Genomic DNA, 25,005 nt, shown 5'->3' with positions numbered 1-25,005 from the left:
ACACATTTATCTGATTACATTCACATGCATTAGTTTGTTTTGGTGTAACCAGGAAAAGCTGATTTATGCACCTCCTGTTCAGTAATATTGGACTCAATTTAACAAGATTGCAAACCTGGTCCATGTTATTTTTTAGTTACTGGAAATGTCAGTGTTTATGGGTGAGGTCATGGAGAGTTTGAATCACTTTCACTTTAAAAACATGTTTTTTTTTTTATGTGTTTCATTGTGTTTTTGTGCATTTATTGTTGTAATCTGTTTTTTATTTATTTATTTATTTATTTATTGGAGGATATGCCCCTTGAGATGGAACATCTCGTTTTCGAGGGGGTCCTCAACATACATAAAATGACAGATACAGCAGAGCAGACAATACAAGAATTCAATATTTCAAAAATAATAAATACAACAAAATATAGATAGACACACACACATACACACCCACACACACACAGTATACATTTAACAGTTGATCAAAACAGTAAATATTTTATAAAAAAATAAATAAGTAATAATAGTGATGTCATTAATAGTAGCTATCTAATGATAGTAAAAAAAACTTTCATTAGATTAAATGAATAAAAAAGGTTTCGGTTACATAGCCTATAATCAAAAACACTGACAGATATTCTGGAGATGGAGGATAAGAGCATTTTTAAACAGACACAGAGGTTAGAGAGCGGATCGATAATGGGAGAATGTTCCAGTCAAATGGAGCTTTATATTTGAATGAAAATTTACCGACTACTTTTTTGACTCTGGGGCAGGGGTCTGTAACCTGCGGCTCTGGAGCCTCATGTGGCTCTTTGACTCTTTTGCAATGGCTCCCTAAAGCTTTCAAAAATATTGAAATCAATAATTATTTTCTTACAGAGGGCATTAATGATTAATGATTTTGAAACCAAATAAAATCACGATATAACGATTTATCAACCTGCAATAACTCACTTCACGTCCTGAAACATCTACAGACCATGAACTTTTTCCTGCACCTGTGGTTAACTTTAAGTTTTAAATCCCTGGCAAGATAACTAAATCTACTAAAAGTCTATCCTGGACGTAAATATACATTTGAATTATGTGGGGACAGATTCATTTAACTGCCAACATGCTGGCTAAATATGCATGCTTGATATGTGGCAAGAAATTAGTAATCAGCATGTGTTGACTGACGTGTTGTCAAATTCAAGTTATTTTTTGTAGCCCTTCAAATACATTATCTAAAAAAAAAATTTAATTTGTTTTCAAAACATTATTCGATATAATTTTAACTGTATAGAAATGTATACACTATGTTGTTTTCATTAAAAAGGTTTTTTTTTTTTTTTTTTCCGGCTCTGGAAGGACTTTAATCCAGGTGAGATAAGACAAAATGGCTCTTTTGAGAATAAAGGTTGCAGACCCCTGCTCTAGGGACTACAAGATATGGTTGATCAGCATGACGCAAACTGTATGACGATCTGAAAGGAATTATATATTGTTTTAAATAATCAGGAAAACTTAAATTAATACATTTAAATATAAATAATAGCCAGTGAAGCTGTCGTCTAGATGCCAGAGAGAGCCATGACAAGTGTTCATACATTAGGCAGTGGTGAGTTCTGAAGGGACAGCGGAGGATAAATCTACACAGACTATTGTAGGTGACATTAAGTGGTTGGAGAATCGTGGCAGTGGTGTTTTGATAAATAATATCACTGTAATCAATAATGGGAAGAATCAATTGTAAACTTATCCTTTTTCTAACTGAGTAACTAAAACAATTAACTGATTGATAAAGCAATTTTAAGCGATAAGAAATTTTGTTTGTAATAGTTTGTATATGAGTTTTAAATGACAGTGAGGAGTCTAGCCATAGACCAAGATATTTAAACTGATCAACAACTGGGACTGGTGACAAATCAGAAAAAGTAAGTTTAATCTCATTGGCTGAGACTGGGCGAACCCGCTTCTGGAACAGCATAAAATTTGATTTTGAGTTATTGAGTAATAGTTTATTAGATTGTAGCCAGGATTGAACTGCATTGAAGTCATGCTGAATAGAGTGATTAATATCTGAGATATTAGATTTTGCGGAATAAATAACGGTGTCATCAGCATAAAGTTGGATGTTACAGTCATTGCATGCAAGAGGGAGATCATTAATAAATATTGAAAGTAAAAGTCATTACATGTGGGTTTTTTTGTCGTTTTGTGCGTTTTTTGACTTATTTTGTGCATTTTTGTTCTTTATTCTGTATATTTTCCATCATTTTGTGTAATTTTGTGTAGCTGTCTTGTGTGTTTTGCTGGTAGTTTTGTGCGTTCTGTTGTCATTATAGTTTTTGGAGTAATTTTGTGTATTTTTGTTGTCGTTCAGTATATTTTCCATAATTTTTGTTGTTTTATTGTGTGTTTTTGGAGTGATTTTGTTGTTGTTTTGTGTGTTTTTGGAGTCATTTTGTGTATTTTTGTTGTCGTTCTGTATATCTTCCATCATCTTTGCAGTCGTCTTGTGTGTTTTGTGAGGAATTTTGTGCGTTTTTTGTTGTAATATTTAATTTTTTTGGTCATTTTTGTTGTCTTATTGTGTTTTTTCAAAGTCATTTTGTATGTTTGTCATTTTATTGTGTATTTTGGTAGTCATTTTTTCCGCATTTACTTTGAGGGCTGCACTAATTTACACTGAGGACCACGTGTGACCCCCCTAAACTACAGAAATAAGCAGATGGACATGCTTACAATTCTAAATATTCAGTGAATGCCTTAAATATCAAACCAAAGCTGTCTAACAGTGTTATCAAATACAAATGGAGAACACATGCAGGTGGTTTGGTCGTGCTGGGCCCGTACTGCATTACTGAGCCTTAAGTACCCTCACCCACAATCCCCAATGCATCAGTACAATGTGTAGATCATATCGGTCTTGTTTTCTTCTCTCAGTCTCTATTCATCTGAACAGAAGCTGCTCTTCTCCACCCTCTTGTATTGTTTCTCTCCCTTTGAGAGCAGAATGGTTGGAAGGCTGAAAAGTGCAAACTGAGAGAAAACTGCCAAGAATAACACACACACACACACACACACACATCCCACGGACAGAGAAACACACAATCAAATACTTGCAAACAGAACAGAATGACATCACTGTGCTTTTCATGTTCTGGAGGCGTAATGGCAGCTTCTCTTTTGTCTGGACTTCATTTTTCTCTTTTGTTAGTCTTACCCACACATGCACACACACACACACACACACACACACACACAAACACACGCGCGCACACGCATCTGGTCTCCATTACAAAATAAAGTATGCACATAGTTCCGGCATTTAGTGGTTTCATCACATGACCCAAGCAAACCTCTGTGGATTTGTGCTGCTGCAGTGATCCACAGTGAATGCGTCTGAAATCATGATGTGTGCATGTTCAAATGTGTTTCCTGTGGGATTACAGATACATTTTTTTGGCTTCAAACGTCAAATATTGTTATTAAAATACTGAGAAGACGGAAAGTAAAGATTCAGCTTATCGTTAATGTCGCACATGTTGAGCTGTGCTGACATCCGGGTTCAGCGTTGTCGTTTCTAGACATAAAAGACATCAAATCTCATATTTGTGCATGATATAACTTTTGCCCGGCAATTTTAAGCTCTTATATGTATATTTCTTTAAATACTTTATTGCAATGATTAAGAAAAAAATCAACTGTCATCGAGAGTACACTGCATTTTTAGATTAGATTAGATTCTACTTTAGTTTATCCCACAGTCGGGAAATTCACATGTTACAGCAGCTGAAAACACAAAGAACAGGCAAAGCAAGAAAGATAAATACAAATACAGAAATAAAAAGATAAGGGAAAAAAATAAATAAATGAAAAACAAGATAAATAATAAATATTGGTCAAGATAACAGTACAGAATTTTTAAAAAAAAAATATATATAAATACATATTATTTTATTTTATATATTAATGAAATAAGTCAACTACACAAAAAACAACGCACTCCACCTACATACTAAAGAGAAAAGCGGAAAGCAAAAGTTTAAAAGAAATGCATAGTAGTAAATGGGGGATAAATAAAGAGGGTAAGTGCCTTTTTGTCACAGATCTCTTGATGTAGTTATGTAGTCTACTTTCAGAGTCCATTTTATTCATTTTTTGCAAGTTATTTTTATTTTTTTTATTTTTTTTTTTCATCATCTAAAGTTTGCTCTACTGTTCTCAACCAAAGATTTATTTTAGGTGAGATTTGTTGTTTCAACGTCAACTGCTTCATGGCTGTGACGCACGAATAATTAATGAGTGACATATTTTTTAAATGAGTGATGTTTTATTGATTCATCTATGAGGCCTATCAAAAACAGTTCAACTACTAAGAAAAAACCCCACATTAAAACGTACGTGTGTGTTTCAGTCCACAGTCCCCCAGCTGGAAGCCCTGAGCGTCCCAACGTGGCTCTCTCTCCTCTGCGCTCCCAGAGCTCCTCCCCTTCGCGTTGCCCTGGCCAACCGGGTCGTCCCCTCTCCATGGTGTCCCCCGGCCCCAGTTTAGGACCCTCACCGCTCTCCTCCCCCTCCTCTCGCCCCATCCTCAGCCTGTCCTCTCCTCTCTCCTGTCTCACGCCTCCAAACATGTCTGCTGTGATTCTCAACGGGGAGGCAGGGATCCCTCTACAGCCTCCATCGCCCGGCCCCTCACATGCTCCCACACAGGGGGGCCTCGCCCCCAAAGCAGAGAAGGTGAGGCCCAAAAAGTTCATATTTTTTAATAATCTCAAAATTTTAGAGTTTAAATGTGTGTTTTTGTGTAATTTTGTCATTTTATTGTGTATTTTTGTGATATTGTGTATTTTGGGAGTCATTTTTTTGCATTTACTTTGGGGGCCACACAAAATTAGAAAAGTAGAGACATTTTTAGAGAGACATGCTTTCATTTCTGTTTATTTTCCATCATTTTGTGTAATTTTGTTGTTGTCGTGTGTGGTTTGTCGGTAATTTTGAGCGTCATATTGTGTTTTTGGAATCATTTTGTGTATTTTTGTTGTCATTCTGCATATTTTCCACAATGTTTCTTGTTTTATAGTGTGTTTTTGGAGTGATTTTGTATAATTTTGTTGTTGTTTTGTGTGTTTTTGTTGTCGTTCTGTATATCTTCCATCATCTTGTGCATCTTTGTCGTCGTCTTGTGTGTTTTGTGAGGAATTTTGTGCGTTTTTGTTGTAATATTTAATTTTTTTTGTCATTTTTGTTGTTTTATTGTGTGTTTTTAGAGTTATTTTGTAGGTTTTTGTCATTTTGTGTATTTTGGTTGTCATTTTTCTGCATTTACTTTGAGGGCTGCACAAAATTACACTGAGGGCCACGTGTGACCACCCAAAGTACAGAAATAAGCAGAGGGACATTTTTACATTTCTAAGTATTCAGTGAATGCCTTAAATCTCAAACCAAAGCTGTCTAACAGTGTTATCAAATACAGGAGAACACACACCAACAAATAAATAAAAAAAAATACATGATGTACAAAATAGGATTTTAAATGTAAACATTTTTAAATATGCGTATCCGAAAATAAGTGGAAATTGGGAGTAACTTTTAAATATCTGATTATTAAATAATATTTAACATCCCTGTTACCGGCGAACATTTAATTTTGAAAATTTCTCAGTTAATTCCTGTTAATTCCCCATGGAAACTTTTCAATTTTGAAAAATCCCAACATTTTTCAACAGAATTTAAAATGTTATCTTGTTTAATTGTATTATTTTTGTTTGGATATGACACAGTTTCTTAAAATTATTCCAATTTACTGTTTAATTACAACAAATAATTCCCATGAAATGTTCATATTTTTGAATAAACCCAGAATTCTTAAATTCCTGTAGAAATGTATCTGAAATTTTCTGCCCCTTTGCAACCCTATTAATTGAGCAGAATGTACATAATGTAAAGTGCTTTCACTTTACTTAAGCAGTGATTTAGCCTATTTACAAGCTATTTTTTTTATTATCTGCTAAATAAAGTCATGAATATATCATATTCAAGCATTTGATGGTAATTTTTCCCTATTAACATAAAAAAAGAATAGTTAATCTTCAAATTTGAAACAAACAAATTGGAATTTCTTGGATATTTGTAAGAATCTTTTTTGTGAATGAAGTTGTCGGGTAATTGTTGCTGTTTTTGCACATATTTTCAACATTTGTTGAGCAGAACTTATCTTTAAATGTGTATTTTAAGGACACCTTACAAAGGCTATTTTGACAGAGGCAGATATTAAACGTTATTATATACAGTTTAATTAACTTTAACATGATTTCAGAGAAGTAAAATGTTTTGTTTCCACCTCTCACTGTAAAGAGAGTGTGAAGTGTGTGTGTGATGTGCCTGCAGTCCTCCTCTACCTCAGCAAGTGTCGTTCAGTCCTGAGGCAGCCTGTATGTAGGGTGTAGGGTGTACGGGGGAGTGCAGTGTGTTGGAGGGGAGGATGTTAAAGCGCTGCTGCTGCACAGTGACACAGTGACAGTGAAGGATGACACCACAGGCTTACATCTGCCTCAGCTCCATTTGTTTCTGTTGGCTGTGGAGTGTGGGGCAGCTAATCTAACAACATGGCTGGCTGACAAACAGCTCATTGACTATGGAGCAGCAGGCAGGAGACTTGTTTACATCATCACACCCATAGACTCAGGCTCAGGATCATTCCAAAAGAATTTTCTGCAAGCATCATTTCCCAAAAAAATGAATTCCTATTTCATATATATATGTTTTGAAGATGTGATATTGTCAATATTCATGCGTCTCCTTTGCAAATCATGCAGCCCGAGCTTTACATCCTCTGGGTTTGTTTGATTTCCTTCATTATGAAACAGAAAATGTATGATTAAATGGGGGATTTTTGTTAGAATAAAAGAAGGAAAAAAAAGTAATTTGTGAGAAGTCATATGTGAGTAATAACTGCCAAAAGATTGAATGATGATTCAAAGAATCCTCCCAAAAATTCTGCCTTGCAGAATTTAATGTGGGAATAATTTCCCACAAAGGCCTGAATATGAAACAATGGAGCCAAGGCATGACATAGTTAAAAAAAAATGTAACCATGAAAAAACTATAATAATAATAATAATACATTCAATTTAAAAGCGTCTTTCAGGTCACCCAAGGACACTGTACAGACAGAAGAAGATACAAACAGATAATAACACACGCATATCACACGTATTAATGTTTCAACAGACATGACGAGTCGGCTTTGCAGGAAAAAATCCACACACATGGTTGCACACACACTCACATATTAAGACTTTTAACGGTTGTACAACAAAAATAAAAGCAACAAACATCGAGTAAAACATAATTGCAACCTACTCCTCTTCACAACAGCTGTCATTCCTGCATCAACTAGTCACGCTAACCACCAGGAATGATAATACTATTATTATCTCCCACCACACAGTGTGAAGGGGATATACTGTAGGTTTGAGCTCTGTGCGTCCGTCCGAGTGAAAGGGGACAGTTTTTCTCAGAAAACATTTGATATACGATAACCAAATTCGATATGTGGCTTCAGGGTATTAATACCTTGATGGAGTTCGAAAATGAGAAGTGCGCAATTATTTTTTCCGGAGTTATTGCCCTTTTTCTGTTTTTTTAACTCTGTTTGAGGTATCTTCAAAGGGGTCAACTTTTCTTAGAAGCTGTTTAAGATACGATAACCACATTTGGTGTGTGGCTTCAAGGTATCAATACCTTGATAGAGTTCAAAAATGAGAAGTGTGCAATAATTTTTTCTGTAGTTATTTTCCTTGTTTGTTTGTTTTTTACTCTGTTTGAGGTACGTATCTTCAAAGGGGACAGATTTTCTTAGAAAACATTTAAGGTAGTTAGTAATTTTATATTCTGATGTTATAATATTTTCTTATGTAAACATCTAAGTTCTTAGATTTAGGACATTTAGGAAAAGGTTGTGAGTTATAATGACAACCAATCTGGCGGGGGATGTTGATGACTGTCTTCTTGTTAAATAGTATTTTGTGACCATGTTATACTTTTTTTATGGCCACAATATTTTTTTTTACTATGTCATGTAGTAAAACATACAGTATCATTAGAAAATGGGCAATCTGGCCCCTTACAGTGTTTGCGGGAACAATTCCCATCCTTGACCGATGTAGTTGCAGACCATTTTGATTCATACAGGCAACATTTGGGCAATTCTAAAAGAAAAAAAATATCTGTTAATGGACTCTGTTATTATGATAGGACAGAGATAACTGACTGGTATACTATAGTTTAGGCCAGTGCATGGTTCTCAAACTTGTTTAACTCAAGTACCCCCATTCTCTTATTTCTGAATCCCAGTACCCACTTTGTCAATATACAACATTTTGCTCAGAATATTATAAAAACAAAACCTCTCATTTTCTAACTAAGTGGAATGAAACAGTATTTAGTGCCTCCTGGTGTGTGGCCAAGACTGACCCTTGTATTTTCACTTCATGTTCTATTCAAGATCATATTATAATTATCATTTTAACCAAAAATCACACATTTTAAAGTCCCCATATTTTTAATACTTTTATTTGTTAATGCACTCTATCTAAAGTACACTCTGTAGTGCCGTTGCGTACCCCAATTGGAGAAACCCTGGTTTAGGCTGATCTGAGTTTAACACATTATCACACTGTCTGGTGTGCAGAGTTTATTTGTGCTATAAATTATGGTATAAAATTATCACATGATTGAAGTTGAGTTTTCTTTTTTTTTTTACAAAGATAGAGACATCCCTGAGCCATCATTAGATAATAAATTAACAACAATTAGTGTTTTTTTAAAAAAGAAAATTCAGTCTGTGATTAATATAATATATACTGTACAACTTTAGTGATTACATATTTTATTTTACACACATGCCTCATCATCAGTTTATTTAGTGAGTGTCTGCTGCCCCCTGGTGGTTAATTATAAAATAACATCCCTGGATTGACATGGTTACAGGGAAAGACAATCCTTTCATATTTTCTGTCTCTGTTCCAAAGCTGCATTCTTTCCTCCGTCCAGGTCACCGCTTTTCCTTCTGTTCTCACTGGAATAACCACAGTTACCTGTTGTCCATAGGGATGAATATTATTATTAAGGCAGCGCTTCTTGAAGCATGGGAAGGATCTGCTGATTCAGTGTTTAAAACAGCCTCATCAAGTGCTTTGCTAAGCACTTTGTTCTGGTTCTGTGCTGTTTCACCTCTTTTCTTTAAAGAAAGTCTTTAAAAAATGTGCATTTTAAATTCTTTGGGATACTTGTTTGATTTGTTGTTGCCTTTAAATAAAGAGTTGTCAATAAAAACAACAGATATATCACATATATTCCTAATTAGACAGTAATTCTTGTTCTATTATTACTAACAGAAGGCCTCAAAGTCTCATCATAGATCCATTTAAATTAGAAAAACTGTCAATGTTCTTAATGCTAGTGTTTATTTATGTAACGTAGTATAGAAAACCAGCTTTTAAGAATAAAGTTGTGAGGCAGAGCATCAAAGAATAGATTTGAGTAAAGTCCACATTGTGTCTGATATAGTACCAGTGTATTGGTCTTTACTGCTGGTAGTTTGGCATCTGTATTTATTCTTCCTCTACAATGTAGGGTGAAAGTAATAATAATGTTTACAGTACATGTTTTTTTCTGGATCACACACTCAAATTTATCAAAGATCCACGAGTGTGTAGTTTTAAATTTACTGACCAAAGCACATTTATAATAAAGTAAAAACACATGTTCTTCCAATATTTAGCTCCTTACAGCTTCACCGCTCCAGGGAAGGAGTTATAGTATCCTTAATGACGTCAGATATCATAAAGTTTAAGACCCTGTAATTAGTTCTGTGGGATCCTTCTAAACATGAACTTCGGTTGATCTAAAATGTCCCATTTCTAAATAGATTTTGGTGTGTTTTTCTGTAATTTTTTTAGATAATGTTGTGGATTTGGAGTCATCTTCTGTATTTTTGTTGTTATTTTGTGTATTTTTCGGTCATTTTTTTGTAATTATGTTGGCATTTTGTGTGTCTTTGGTGTCAGTTTGTATATATGTTGTTGTTTTTGGTGTTTTACGAGTTATTTTCTGTATTTTTCTTTCATTTTCTGAATTAATGTTGTCATTAATGAGTCATTTTGGGTATTTTCAAAATCATTTTGTGTGTTTTTGTTGTTTTTTTGCGTACCTTTGTTGACATTTTGTGCATTTTGCTGTCATTTTGTGTACGTGGGTTTTTTTCTATCTTCTTTTACTTATCCCTCATACTCCCTCAAAGTCCTTGAATTACATTTTTTTGGAGGGGTGGGGAATCCAACCAGGGCCATCACTGTGACACCCATGTTGGATTTTATTACACTTCAATTTCACCACACTGTCATCATTTCCACTTCAAACATACAATATGTTTGCTTGGCTGTCTTATTTATTCTGACATTTCTTATTTTTATACAGTGGGAGAAAAGCAGGAAAGGAAGAATACATTTTGTCTTCAGTTTTTAAATGTTTTTAATGTCTAATAATACTGGTAATGTTGATCATGTATCTGTGCTAATGTTGGGTTGTTTCTTTCGTTTCTCCTGCTACATCATCAGAAGGAGAGGAAAGCTGCAGGTTTGTTGAAACTCCTGTCAGGAGCCGCGGCCAAAAAGAAACCTCGCTCTCCTCCGTCGTCACCGCCCACACGCAACCCCTCCCTGGGTGAAACGGCCCACCTCCCTCACCACCGTCACCCCCACGCCCGCTCAGGTTCCTGTCCCATGGCCACACACGGACGAGCCGGCTCGTGTCCCATCGAGAGCGACATAAGCGGGGCCATCGGTCTGGAGCCGCTGCACAGAAAGTCCGGGTCCCTGGACACCAATTTCCCCTTGTCGCCCCCGGCAACACGCGCCAGCACTGCTCTGATGGTCCTCAGGCCAGAACCCAAACCACTGTCCAGAGAGAGGTGAGCATGGAGACCCACAGAAACAAACAGTGAAGAAAGACTTAATATAGCTTTTATTCTAAGCGTACACAATGCTTCTGTTTCAGGCTTTAATAATGAGCTTCAATTCTCAAGTGATAAAGAACAGGAACACACATTTGTTTCTATTAGCATGAAAACTACATCTATCTATCTAATAAATCAGGGATCGTCTGTCAGTTTGTCTGTCTGTGTGTGTGGAGCAAATAGTGTCTGTTCGACCTGAAACTTTCTGACCAGCTTGCGAATGGCCCCAATGTTGTGCATCTGTTATTTTGGACTCATTTGGTAATTACGGTTCAAAGCGTTTATTTTCATTTTATTTTGAAATCACAGCGGAATCAACGCGGGTTATACGGGGGGAGGGGCGTCTCAGCAGCCGCACACTCTCACTGATATAATAGCAAAGCTCTCAAGTCTCACGCATTGGATGTGAGACACACGCATTTCAACCTGATGTAAGGAGTGGGTGCACGCACACAGCTGATGCACATGCGTGTGTGAGACTGCACCCAGGGAGGAGCCCACGGAGGATAGATGGACAGGTAGCGAAACACACACACGAGTGGGTGTATGCGCGCGGCCGTAACGCGCCGTGTGTGAGTGCCGGCCCAAGAAATGTTAAATGCTAAATAAATGGTTTTATTTGTACAAATGTATGTATTTTATCAGATTCTACCTAAACTGCTGCATTGGTACAAACTTTATTTATCAATTTATCATGTGCATGTTCCATAGAATTACACCAGGGAAATTGTGTGCGTTATTTTACTTTGTACTCTGTAGTGTTATGAAGGGGTTTGTGTGTGGGTACAGAGTATGTACTCCTCTTTGTACATCCAACCTTCAAACATATACTTATTTGGCCATAATTGACAACTCTACTTAAGCTCCTCCCACTATATGGATATATTCTTCCAACAGGCACAGTACTATTTTTTTAAATTACAATTACGTCTTCAATTATCCATGTACAGTGACCAGCATTTTTTACAATTACAATTAGAATTACAATTATTATTTTCCACCTGATAGTCAATAACAGTTACATTCTCAATTACTAGTCTTTAATAAATAAATCCATAAAAAGTGATTTTCTTGTTTTAGCGGGTCAGTCTTGATCCATGTCGTAAATCAGCTGTAAAACACCTTAAAATATAATATATATCATGTAATTTGTTTTTCATCTCTTGTTTACCTTATTAGGCTTCCTAATCAATGGAAATATTGGTATTAATATTTTTTTCTGTCAGTATACCTCTAGATTAATAATTTTTTTAATGGTAAAATGATCCTAAAGAGAACTGACAGATCATGGGAAAAGTTGATAGGAAACATATATTAATAATTATTTACTACGTATGCGTAAGCCATGGAACTGTAACACGATTCCACAGGTTTGCGTTTAATCACATTGTAAATGATAGTTTTTATTGATTTTTTAATGCCAATTGAAATGACAGCCAATTATCTGAACTCAATTACAATTCAATTATGATTACAACAGCCACAGATTTTTTGAAATTACAATTATAATTATGTTATAATTGTAATTAATTACCAATCATAATTAACCCCAACCCTGGCTAATACTAATCTGCAGTTTGTTCAGATATTTAGTGCATGAGCTCTCATTTGTGATTGAAGCATTTTCTAATAAAATGATTAAGTTTAGCCTTGATAGAATTCTGCATCCAAACTTAAATGTTTTTTTCTGGGAACACTGAGAGTCAAACCTTGGAGAATAAATTAGTGAAGACACTTGAAATCACTCAGAGGCACTAAAACAAACTCCTTCCAAAACAGTCTCTACTATTCCTTGGAGCCTTAGTTTAAACCCAGTAAAAAAGGAACTGATGAACCAACGTGTGAACTCTTTCAGTGGAATTATTGTTAAAGCAAAGGGTGCAAATGTCAAGTCTTAAGGAGCACATGGATTCAGAACCACATAAATCATCTTTAGAGGCTGAAAAATATCCCTCTCACCACTTTTACACTAACGTCCACAATAGAATTCAGTCTAAAACCTGCCTTTTCCCCCTCACCCATCCTTCTGTTGTTTTCCCATTTTTCTTCTAAATACGGGGCTTCTAAATGTATTTTTTTTTTTTTTTTTTTATCATAATTTTTTTTTTTTTCAATTTCTGATAGCCTACAGTACCGATAAGTTTGAAAGTGTCAGCATTTTTGTGCTTTTCATAGCCCAAATGAGTGACTAAACATCGCTATGCGCCTATTTCCTGAAATGGCAGAGATGCTGCACACTCCTGTATTACGAGGAGGACACACCTCTCCCGAAGGCACACTGCTGCTCTGCCTTTAGCGGCTAAAGTTTAGCCCCATATCACGTGAACGGATGTTTGCGCATGCGCAGTCAGTTCCCCACGGACCCACTATGAAAACCCATTTACGCAAAAAGGCAAATCGCTACCTTGCCTTTGGACGTAACAGTGCTATGTTAATCCAATACGTACGCACAGTGCATAGTGAATACAAAACAGATATCACGTGGCCGCATCTAGTGGGCGGGATTACACTACAGGTTGGATGACAGCGATGGAGAGGATAAATACATTTTTCACAACTTTCTTTTGAAGAAAAGCGACAGCTTTTAAAAGATGGGAGACCAACACCTGAGCAACCAGACCTTCAGCAAAAGAAAGGTCAGAAAAGTGCGCGGACTTTCCAAAGTGAATGGTACAGACGGAAGGAATGGCTTTGTGAATGCGCCTCACGGAACCGGCGGTTCTGCTTCCCGTGTTTGCTGTTTGGCGGCCGTGGCATCACCGACAAGGTCTAGTCTGCTGAAGTTGGTGTTGACCATTCCAGCCACCACAGCATCGGTGGAGAGGTCATTTTCTGCTTTAAAACGCATCAAAACGTGGTGTTGCGGTGTTGCCGTGATGCGGTGGTGTTGTGGTGCTGTGGTGTTGCGGTGCTGCGGTCATGCGGTGATGCGGTGTTGTGGTTTTGCGGTGGTGTTGCGGTGATGCCGTGATGCCGTGATGCGGTGGTGTTGCGGTGATGTGGTGTTGCGGTGTTGCGGTGTTGCGGTGATGCGGTGTTGCTGTCAGAAACCATTTGAGCTCCACCTTGTCAAGCAACCACCCGATGTCCTGGAAGAGGCTCACATTTATAAAGTGTGTGACATGTTAAATTCAGAGCCTGGTGCTGTGTGATCTGATGGGTCTGAGGGATGGACAGATGACCGGACTGAGCCTTCATGACATTCTGTCTGTGATTAAAGGACACGTACCTGATGGACACAAGGTGATTAGAACCAAAGGGTTGTTGATATTTTCCTTTTTAAGATTATTAAAAAAAAAAAAAAAAAAAAAAAAAAAAAACAGTTTAGTTTAAAGCCACTTTCAACTGCCTTTTGAGAACAATTCTCCCCTTCTCGGACTTGTTGTGCCCCTACACTTCAGGGCGCAGTCTTCGGTCTTCAGACCAGGGTCTCCAAAAGATCCCAAAAACTACATTTAAAACCCAAGGAGACCTGGGGGTCCAGGCTGTTCCCCCCAGACTCTGGAACCTGTACTAGTCTCTCAAGGAGCTCAACAGAAACTGACTTCGCTTTTTAGAAAAAGCTTTTAGTTTAAACTGGATTTAAATTTGAATGATCCTTTTATGATGTTGCTCCTATGATGTAAGTGCAGCACCCATGTTTTATTATTCATTCACATGGAGCGGAACAATAAACAAACCTTTAATTTCCTTCAATGTTTTTTTTATCTCCTGTATTTTTGACTACTGCACATTTACATTTGTTTTATTGCAGGTGATTAACGTAGTTTCTGAGGTTCTTTTTTTTTCATACATGACTGAATTTCCATTTTTGTTTTCTTAAGCTCTTTGTCACAGATTGCTAACAATGTTTCGTTATTTCCTGTATTTTTGACTACTGCACGTTTGCATTTGTTTTTTATGCAGGTGATTAGTTGAATTTAGTTTTTGATTTATTATGAAATATGATGTTACTTGTTCTGTAAGTTCAATAGATTTGAAAAAGTGTTGTTTGTGAGGATTATTTGGGCGGGGGGGCAATGGGTGGAGGTGGGGCTTGAATGTTAACTTTTGTTCAAAGTGGGGAACACCCAATGGTTTAACCTATCATACATGTTTTAGTTTGATTGATGGGAAACCCATCCAGAAATGATATGTAATTAAAGCAGATGGGTTTGATACTGTATGTATATGTTAGTTTCTAATTCAGCGTAATAAGGATAAGAAACAATAAACCAATTCTTGCACATTCAGGTGTTTTAGTATCTAATGCAAACTTTGCTGACTGTTCTCTGGCCACAGGTACCGCGTGGTGGTTCCGTATCCGCCCCAGAGCGAGGCTGAGATCGAGCTTCGAGAAGGAGACGTGGTGTTTGTGCATAAGAGGAGGGAGGACGGCTGGTACAAAGGTACTCTGCAGAGGACGGGACAAACCGGCCTGTTTCCTGGCAGCTTTGTCGAGAGCTTTTAAAAAACGGACGATAAATCGCACCACACTGTTCCTGATTCTGAGTCTAACCAAGAACACACACACACACACACACACAGTTTATCCTCAAAGGTGGAGCTTTTTTTTTTCTTCAGTTGAGTTCAACTTTGCAAAACAACCACAAACAAAAGCACTGGAATCTGCCTTAAGACGCCGACGATGCTAAAAAAAAAATGAAAATCCTTCTAATTTATTTATTTATTTATTTTTACTTGAACTAATTGACTTTAAATGTGGGTAAGCACATTTTTTGATAGTTTTTCTCAACAAAAAAAAAACTGGAATTTAAGATTAAAACCTATTTGATACTATTTATAATTAATAATATTAATTAGACATTTTGGTAACACTTTATTTGAAGTTTAATATTACAATACGCTGTCATTATTATGACATGACACCAGTCATTAGCGTGAATAAGGTGTTATGGAGTCTGTCATTAAGTGTTGTTCATTACCAGTGGTGGACTGGGACAAACCCCAGACCAGCCCACTACATTATCAGACCATGTAGAATCCGTTATTAAGTCAGTGATTCTCAACATGTGGCTTTTTGTCTGACTTTTAATTATTATTCCCCCAGAAAACCTTAAAAGGAGGAAACTTTTTAACCCCTTTTTACCTTTTTCCGTTGGTCATTTTTCAACTTCCTTTTCAGGCTTTAGCTTCCGTTTGCCCATTTTTTGTCTATTTTTCTATCTTTTTGACACTTTTATCAAATTGTTGCCCTTTCTTTAATTTTTGGGGCCACTTTTCATCCCAATAAGCTATCTTTTGCCCAATAAATACCACTTATTTCATTTTTCTCCATACATTTTGTCTCTTTTTGTTTTACATTTTGCACTTTTTCACTATTGTTGGCCACATTTTGCCCATTTAAGCTCCCCTTTGTCATTACATGCCACCTAGTTGCTCTTTATTTGCCCATTTTTTGGCCACTCTCGACTGCTTTTGACCCATTTTAGTCACTTTTCACCCTTTTCGTGCCACGTTTTTTGCCACTTTTGGATCATTTTTGGCCAACATATCTGTCTCTACTCACTCGTCAAAAATCGGCCCACCGTGATGATGCCCGGTATGCCTGATGGCCAGTCACCTTTGTTCGTTACCCTAACTCCATTAACTGCACCTAACGCAAAAAATGCCAACATAGCTCCAAAGGTAATATATATAACAGATAATGACAGCCTTATGTATAAAACTTCATGTAAAGTGTGACCAAACTTTCAGTTTAGTCAACATAGTCACACAAAGAAGCACACACGGTGTAGGAAACGTGGATCCTGCTTCAACCAGCCCACCTCACAGGAAGCAGGAGGGTCAGAGAGACTCAAAGAGCACAGAAACACTCCCCCCTCCTCCTCCTCCTCCTTCTTCTGTGCACCATCCACCAGCAAACAGTCGCACAAAAAGCATCGCCCTGCTTTTCCACTCAGACCTCAGAACTTGAATCCGGGTGCTTTCTTATTTTTCTGTTGTTTTGTTTTATTGTGACGTGATCAGCCAGGCGACGGAGAAAGTGCGTAAAGTGTCTAATCTGTGACTAGAGGCACACGTTTCTCTACGGTCCAGTACATCTTAAACAATGCATGTAGCATTAGTACAAATTTTTATACATTCAGAATCGATGTTTGTGTTGTCGTGATATTCTATCACTGGCATTTAATTTCAAATGCAAAAAAAGTTGTTTGAGTCATAATTTTGTTTGTTTGTTAATGTTCTTTTCATGTAAACTGATTCTTTTTTTCTTTTATCAAATGTGAATTTTTTTTTTTTTTTTTTTTTTAATAGATCCCATAATGGTACCAGTGGAATTTGGTTGTTTCGTTGAATGTATAATGGAGCAGAAACTGACACCAAAACACTTTTTGAAGAATTAGATTGTATTTATGAGATGAAATGAGAGGAGGAACAAAAAGAAATGCACTTGGGAATGTTTGATTTAGCTGACCAGTATAGATAAATACAGTGTTTTTACATGTTTACCTACTTGATAAAAAAAAAAAAAAATGTTTTTCACTGCTGCTAAGCGCAAATGTGTTTATATAACCTCAAGCTAATTAGATATTGAAGGTTTGAAGAGTTGACGGGAAAAACAACTCCAACTTAAGAGTTTGTTCTATTAGAAATTAGAATAATCCTTTGGCACAATAAGGTTTTTTTTCTTAATTTGTCCAGTTTAAGTTGTTGACTAAAATATACCGATTTGTGTCCTATTTTGAGGAGACAAAAGCATCATTGCGACTATTCAAGGTGTGGCCTTGCACAGGTTTATTTGTCTGCTTATTCAATATGTGTCCTAAAGCCAACATACTAATATTACAGCTGATCAGCTGTTCCCTGGAAGCTTATGGTTTTACACGTTTAAGTCCAATTTACGTGTGTATATATACATATATATATATATATATATATATATATATATATATATATATATATATATATATACTGTTTGGAAGCTCATATGATCTGGAGTGCATTAAAGAATTGGTGGAGTAACTTCTTCGCCATTGTTTTTCAACCTTGGGGTCGTGACCCCATGTGGTTTCACCAATGGAGTCGCCTTAAATGAGATTTAAAAAAAGTTAGTAAATTTTTTATTTTTTTTTTAATTATGAGTCTTTTCAAAGTAAAACATCACACAGAATCTCAAACAGCTGTATTCTGTACCAACGTTTTTCAACCTAGGGGTCACGTGAAATTTAAATGGGGTCACCTGGAATGTGTTAAAAAAAAAAAAGGTTCTGATTAAAAATACATTTTTAGTTTAAAAATTAAAACACACAGTCTTAAAAAACTGTATTCTATGCTTTCAGTTTCTCATTTATAAATGTAGTTCAAATAAAATTCAGTATAAAATGGAAGAAAAAAGACAAAAATAATACAGTATAAAAATGCATTTTGTCACTTTGTGCACTAATCCTGCATGTCTGTTTGTTACACAGTAGAACAAACATGATCAAAAAAGTTATTATATAAAAAATTATTTGGGGTCGCCATAAATTTGTGATATAAAAATGGGGTCACGACCTCAAAAATGTTGGGAACCCCACGCTGTGGGGAAAAAAACCAACCAGATTTTTCACTGCACTCACAGATCTTTTGATCACTTCCTGGCAGCTGAAATGCAGAATCGGCGCTTTTGCCTGTTCTGCTGATGTCAAACTAGCACTGTGTCAAAAGGAACAAATCTGGGAACTCCTCATTTTACAGTAAAAACCCATCATTTAAGTCATTTTAGTTTCTTTTTACACATACACAACATTGGTGTACATTAGGGATTGAGAGGTTAGCAGTGAGTATCTGCGCCGGAAAGAAGCACAAAACAACTGCACACACAAAGCACACTGTTATCACATTGGTCACAGGTTATTTCATCAGAACCAGGGAAAAAAGTTAAATATGTTTTGCCACTTTAAAGCTTCATCAACTTCAATTTTAAATTGTTATGAAATTATATAGATTTTTTGGAGCACTAGCAAACACCAGAAGAATTTCACAAAAAAATAGGAGCAACACTTAAACACGGTGCCTCAACCATGTTGCAATAGTAAAATAGGATTCAGCGCAAAAATAAAATGCGTATGAACAAGCATTTATTTGTTGAATAAACAACTTTTTTAATCACCTAAAAATCCAACAAAAGAACTTGTTTTATAGGCAGAATTTTGAATATACACAAAGCGCTAGCTAGCTAGTTGCTAGTAGCTAGCAGCTAGCTCTCTGTCAGTGCACAATCATTTCACGGGCCTGATAGTTTCAGATTTTTTCAACGCATGCGCGTAGATTACGTCACTTCCTTCACTCGCAAATTTTAGAGCTGCTGGGACGTGATATTTCAATGTAAACCATACGTTTGTTAAATATTTTAACGCTACACATTTAAATGTGTTTTGTGGTGTTTTTAATTGTTCATTTTAAAATAAAAAATAAAAAGAAAACAGATAAAAACAGGATGCACAACAATGGCAATTAAAAAAACCAAACAGAAAATAAGATAAAACCTAAAATAAATCAGAATTCAATCAAAACATGACATTTGTAATTATTTTTAAATTGCAGGATTTCAACCATTTAAACAGTACACAAACTGCCGTAAAGTAGGCCGACAGGATAGAACGCGTTTCGCGCATGCGTTGGAAGGATCTGAAACTATCAGGCCCATGAAAAGATTGGGCACTGACAGCTACCAAGTTAGTAGCTAGCTCGCTAGTAGCTACCAAGCTAGGAGCTACAAAGCTAGTAGCTAGCAAGCTAGTAGCTATTAAGCTAGTAGCTACCAAGCTAGTAGCTACAAAGCTAGTAGCTAGCAAGCTAGTAGCAAGCTCGCTAGTAGCTACCAAGCTAGTTGTCAATTAGCAAAACCAATTAAATAGTTTTCATGTCTGTAAGGGTGATACTAAAACCCAGAAACAACCGGAAACATTTCGGAGACGGTAAATGCTAGCCCTACTATCTTTACTAGGGAGCAAATATTAATTCCTGGTTATTGTTTCACGCAGTTTTATTGGCCTTTATTTACCGGCAATTAGTTCCTATGCATTCTGATCATGTGAATTAATTTGTCTGTAATTATGATGTTGCTATTCTCATACTTTTTTTTTGACCTCCCCATGTACTATGATTTCAAATAAAAATACATATATAAAAAAAACTTAAAACTGGTTTCCGAGCAGTGCTGCTGCTTGGTAGAATACAGTAGGAACTACTCGCAGGTACATAATCCCAATAAAAAATAACCAGAAATAAATGTTTGCACCCTGGTAAAGATAGTAGCTCTAACAACTGGTACAGTTATAAACTTGGTGATATTACAGCCTGTGCATACAGTACGGGGCCGCATTTACTGTTTCTGGGTTTTAGTATCACCCCTGTTGTTAGGGACATGCACAAAAAGGCATTTATTTATCCTAATATAAAGTTTAACTTCCCTCTGACACCAGATTGTAATCAGTGTGAAACGACATAGACCAAAAACTAACGTGCACTACTCTGTTAGTTCTCTATGTAGCGTGTGGGAGCAAACACAGTTCAAGGCAACTAAGCGTTTAAAAACAATTAGAAGCCACAAAACAATGTTTTTTTATGGAGTGAAATCCCATTCAAAGTAAACTCAACTAAAGACGATCCAAACCATTTAAAATCTAAGTCGTTTGTTTAAACACTCCCTTAGTAATGGAGTGAAAATGGCTGCAGAGAAAACAAGCACAGAACAAAAACAACACTAGGAAAGACACATTTGACTTTGATCATTATCTATTTAATACCTTCAATGTCAGCGGTGCATTGAGTCAGTACAAAAACAATTCAAAGCAATAGATTCAATAATCGTTCATCGTCAACACACTCGACTTTGATTTTTTGAAGTTGGTTTTGCAATATTTGTGGCAATGCACTGTGGGTAACGGATGAACCAAGGATTCACAGTGTGTGTGTTTGTAACTCATGCAAAGTAGAGGCTTGGTTGATGTGTGTTTTAATCTCTTTTTTTGATGTTTCTTTGCTTGCCTCATATCTGTCAAAGATCCACTGCTGTTGTTTTGGGTCATTCCAGCGAAAATATGACAGTTTGTTAAAAGTGAGTACCTGCAAATCTCACCACACACGCAGACAGATGGCCACTCTACTCTGTTTTTCATCGGGCCCCACATACAACAACAACCAGCAGATCCAGATCCAGACTCAGAGCAGGGTTTTCTTCTTTACCTTCTTAATCTCTTCGGAGTCAAACTAAAGCACAATCCCACGTCGTGCTGGAGATGAGGAGTAGAGTTTACAACTGTCGAAAAATCAGGAATAAATAAAACCACTGCACGGTGGTCACTTTACTTCAAATAACTTGAACCACAACTCTTTTTTTTTTTTTTTTTTTTTTTCCCCCCTCTCTTTTTGGTGTTTTGTGTTTTCCTTGTGTGGTGTAAACTCATCTGCCTCAGCTTCCTGGTTGTAAATACCACTGAAAACGCTCAACGGCAGCAGGACTTTCTCTTTGGTTTGTGAACACGTCATTACCCAGCATGCCGTCGCACTTTGGTGCGACGTTTGAATTTTGTTGGGGAATCGAGTCAAATTTCTACAGAAGCGTAATGCATTCACTTGAAAAAGAAAAAAAAACATCTGTTATTTCTGAAGAATTCATGTTTTTGGTTTGTTTTTCGGGCTAATTTTTTTACATTTTTTTTGAACAATTTTTTTTCTGTTTCACATTTTTTTTTTTTTAAAAATTCTGTTTATTAAGACACATTTGTTTCTGTTTTTCGTGCTCATTTTTTCCCCTGTTTTTTGGACTAATTGCATTTATTTCCTAATTGAGAGCAAACATGGCCGTCTTGTTTATTTCAATAAAAATGTACTTTCAACTTGGTTTAAGACACAATTTTTAAGTCATGTTGATGACATTACACGTAGTCAGTCGACTTTACGCAGCCACCTGAGGACTTTGCGGTTGTTCAGAAGGAAAGTTTATTCAGACCTGTGTGACATAGTGACGTTTCTCCAGGATCAGTTGGACAGATATGGTATATGTTGCATGGATATCAGATGATGCATTTTAAGTGCAATCTGGCTGGGCTATGTGATCACTCAACCTATGATCAGGAGAACTGCTGAAAATACTGGATTGGTACGATGTGCAGCTGAAAACATTAGTATGAAAAACAGAAAAAATGACTCTGAATAACAGAAGAAGAAAAATTAATCCGAAAAACTGGAAAAAATGACTCCGTAAAACTGAAAAACATGACTCAGAAAAACAGGAATAAATTACTCTAAAAAACAGAAGGGTAAAAAAAAAACTATTCCAAAAAAACAGGAAAAAAAATGAATTCGAAAAACTAAAAAAAAATTAATCCGGAAAACTGAAAAAAATTACTCTAAAAAAACAGACGCAAAAAAATACATATTCCAAAAAACAGGAACAAATTACTTTGAAAACTGTAGAAAAAAATTACTCAGGAAAACTGAAAAAAAATCACTCTAAAAAACAGTAGAAATTTTTTTTTTTTTCCAAAAAACAGGAAAAAAATTACTTTGAGAAACCATAGAAAAAAAATTAGTCTGAGAAACAGAAAACATCTGACTCCGAAAAACAGGAAAAAATTACTCAGAAAAACCGAAAGAAAAAAAATTATGGCTGGAAAACAAAATTCTCAGAAAAACAGGAAAAGATTACTCTGGAAAACAGAAGAAAAAATGTGAAAAAAACAGAAAAAATTGCCCAAAAACAAATACATTTTTTTTCAAGTGAATGCATATAATACGTTTCCGTAAACTTCTCCCCATCCTATTGGTGCGTCCATCCAGGAAGCTAACACACACCGCCGTCTCAAAGTAGATGTCGGCCATATTTGTTCCTATGGATACTGGAGTGTGTGTTTTTGCCGCTGTACTGTATGTAGCTCCTACAGGGGTAAGAAAAGGCGTTCTTTGGCTCAGCGAAAGAAGAAAGAGTGAAAATGATATATATAATATAAATATATACAAATAAAACTCTATATTGTGCAGAATATTTATAGGCCTTTTGGTGCCATTGAAGTCATGATGCTCAGCGCTGTTGGCCACGCCCCCGGCCCAGCGCTCTCTACCATGTGATCATTATACATCGTCTTGTACTGATGACCCGTGGTTGATTTGATTGTTTTTTTCATGTCAAGTGCATTTTTCACAAAAATAAATGCCTTTGTTTTACCCGCATGTGTTTTTAATTGAATCATCCTACAAAGCAACGCACCTGTTGATTATTTCACATTTCCCTCAGAGTATCATTATTATTACAGTTGCTAATTATGATCATCTGCTCTTGCATTGTGCTTATTAGACGCTTAAGGAGTCTTACAAGCAGCTTTGCTCTCACACTGGTGTCACATAGAAGTAATGCAGCGTGTATCATTACAGACCTGCTGCTGTGGGATGTATAGATGTATAAAGCTGCCTCCCTCATCGTCTTATCCTCTGTTCTCCTCCTCATCCTTTCTTTCCTGTGTTCTCTACACTGCACCAGCACCACCAGCACCAGTACGGGTGAAGTGGGTAATTGGTAATTTCAGAGCGTCCCTCAAATGACAACCTCATCTCAGCCTGTCTCTGGTGATCACCTCCATTTGCATTTAGAATGACAAGATAAAAGGTAACGTGCGTGTGTGTTTGTGTGTGTGTGTGTGTCAGTCAATCTGGTTAAATCTAAGGTGGGTGGTGAGCAAATATAGATGTTTCTGTATTTGATGACCCCTGCTATGAGAGCTGTTTGGAATTCTCACACACACACACACACACACCCCAGCTGTATGGAGGTAGATTAGTATCTTTATTATTCAATAAAAATAAAAATCACTACATTAACTTCAATCACAAATAAAAATTTCAATCATAGAAAAAAAGTTGAGACCCAAATCATTGCATTTGAACACTTTTTTATTTGATAGAAAAGATGTATTATTGATTGAAAATGACTTTTTGATTGAAGTGATTTATTATTAAAAAAAATAAATAAAAAAAAAATTGGGGCATATTGTGGGTAATATTCATATTGTGTGTCTATTATTCAATCAAAAAAGAAATATTTTGAATTAAAAAAAGAAATATTTTGAATTAAAAAAAAAAGTTTTGAGCCCCAAAAAATTGCACTTGAACAGTTTTTTATTTATTTATGTATTTATTTATTTATGTTTTAATAAAATATATATATATATATATATATATTTTGGGGACTGAATAATAGACACAAATCTACCTCCATACAGCTGTACTTACACGGCTTCACCTCCCATGCCAATCCATATGAAAAGAAGTGAAAAGCAGCAGAAAAAAGAAGCAGACCTCTGCGGGAAAATCGATCAGAATTTCTCACTTTATGAAATATCTGAGAGCTCTACTCACAGCAAAGGTAAACATAACTGCAGTCTGAGTTTCTGTGGAAAAGACCGCTTCAGCCATGAAAGCTTTTCACCTCCTAAAGTCGATTATTTTATGTTAAATCCAAGTTATCAGATATATACGCATTAAAGATATAGCTTTTGTTTTAAAAATGTATCCTTTTTTAATAACATGGCCTGACATGGTTATCAACCAAATGTATGAAATAACAGTTGAAACTTTTCACATGTATCATAATTGTTCTCAGGGTTGATGGAGCAGGACAAACCCTCGATTGGAGAGCTTTAATTCACATGAGGAACAGTAGGTGAGTGAGTAAAACAACGCTAAGTCCTAATTTCACCCAATAGTAAATCATTATACTCAATGTTATTGCACAATGGATTTAAATGTAGTTCCTCCAGGAAATGTTCTCAACATTTACATTTATGTGTGACAGTGAAACAGTAACTGATGTGTTTAGTTCTGTCAAAAGTAAATTCTCAGCATTTACTGTAAGACATGGGCCACATGCAGCCTTTGATCTGTTTTTTTGCGGCATCCAAAGAAGCACAAAAAAATGACTCCAGAAACACAGAATGGCAACAAAAACATACAAAATGACAGAAATATATAACAAAAAACTATAACAATGCTCAAAAATTCCTCCAAAAACACTAAAATGG

General features: G+C 36.1%; 1 protein-coding gene across 4 annotated transcripts in view; it reads left to right on the top strand.

Moving 5' to 3' along the window:
* The window catches only part of LOC114454873 (E3 ubiquitin-protein ligase SH3RF3-like), a 120,634-nt gene extending 104,621 nt beyond the window's left edge, over positions 1–16,013 (top strand). For 3 of the 4 annotated variants that reach the window (XM_028435718.1, XM_028435720.1, XM_028435717.1), the window contains 3 exons: positions 4,397–4,722; positions 10,605–10,957; positions 15,284–16,013. In XM_028435718.1, coding sequence (XP_028291519.1) covers positions 4,397–4,722; positions 10,605–10,957; positions 15,284–15,452 — 848 coding nt within the window. In that variant the 3' untranslated portion in view covers positions 15,453–16,013. The remainder of the gene's footprint in view (positions 1–4,396; positions 4,723–10,604; positions 10,958–15,283) is intronic. The other variant, XM_028435719.1, reaches the window with a different exon arrangement.
* Positions 16,014–25,005: the final 8,992 nt, after the last annotated feature.

The sequence above is a fragment of the Gouania willdenowi genome, chromosome 21 (genome assembly GCF_900634775.1).
Source record: "Gouania willdenowi chromosome 21, fGouWil2.1, whole genome shotgun sequence".
NCBI classification, from domain to species: domain Eukaryota; kingdom Metazoa; phylum Chordata; class Actinopteri; order Blenniiformes; family Gobiesocidae; genus Gouania; species Gouania willdenowi.
Note: the sequence above shows the minus strand (reverse complement) of the source record. Positions and strands in the feature narration are given on the sequence as shown.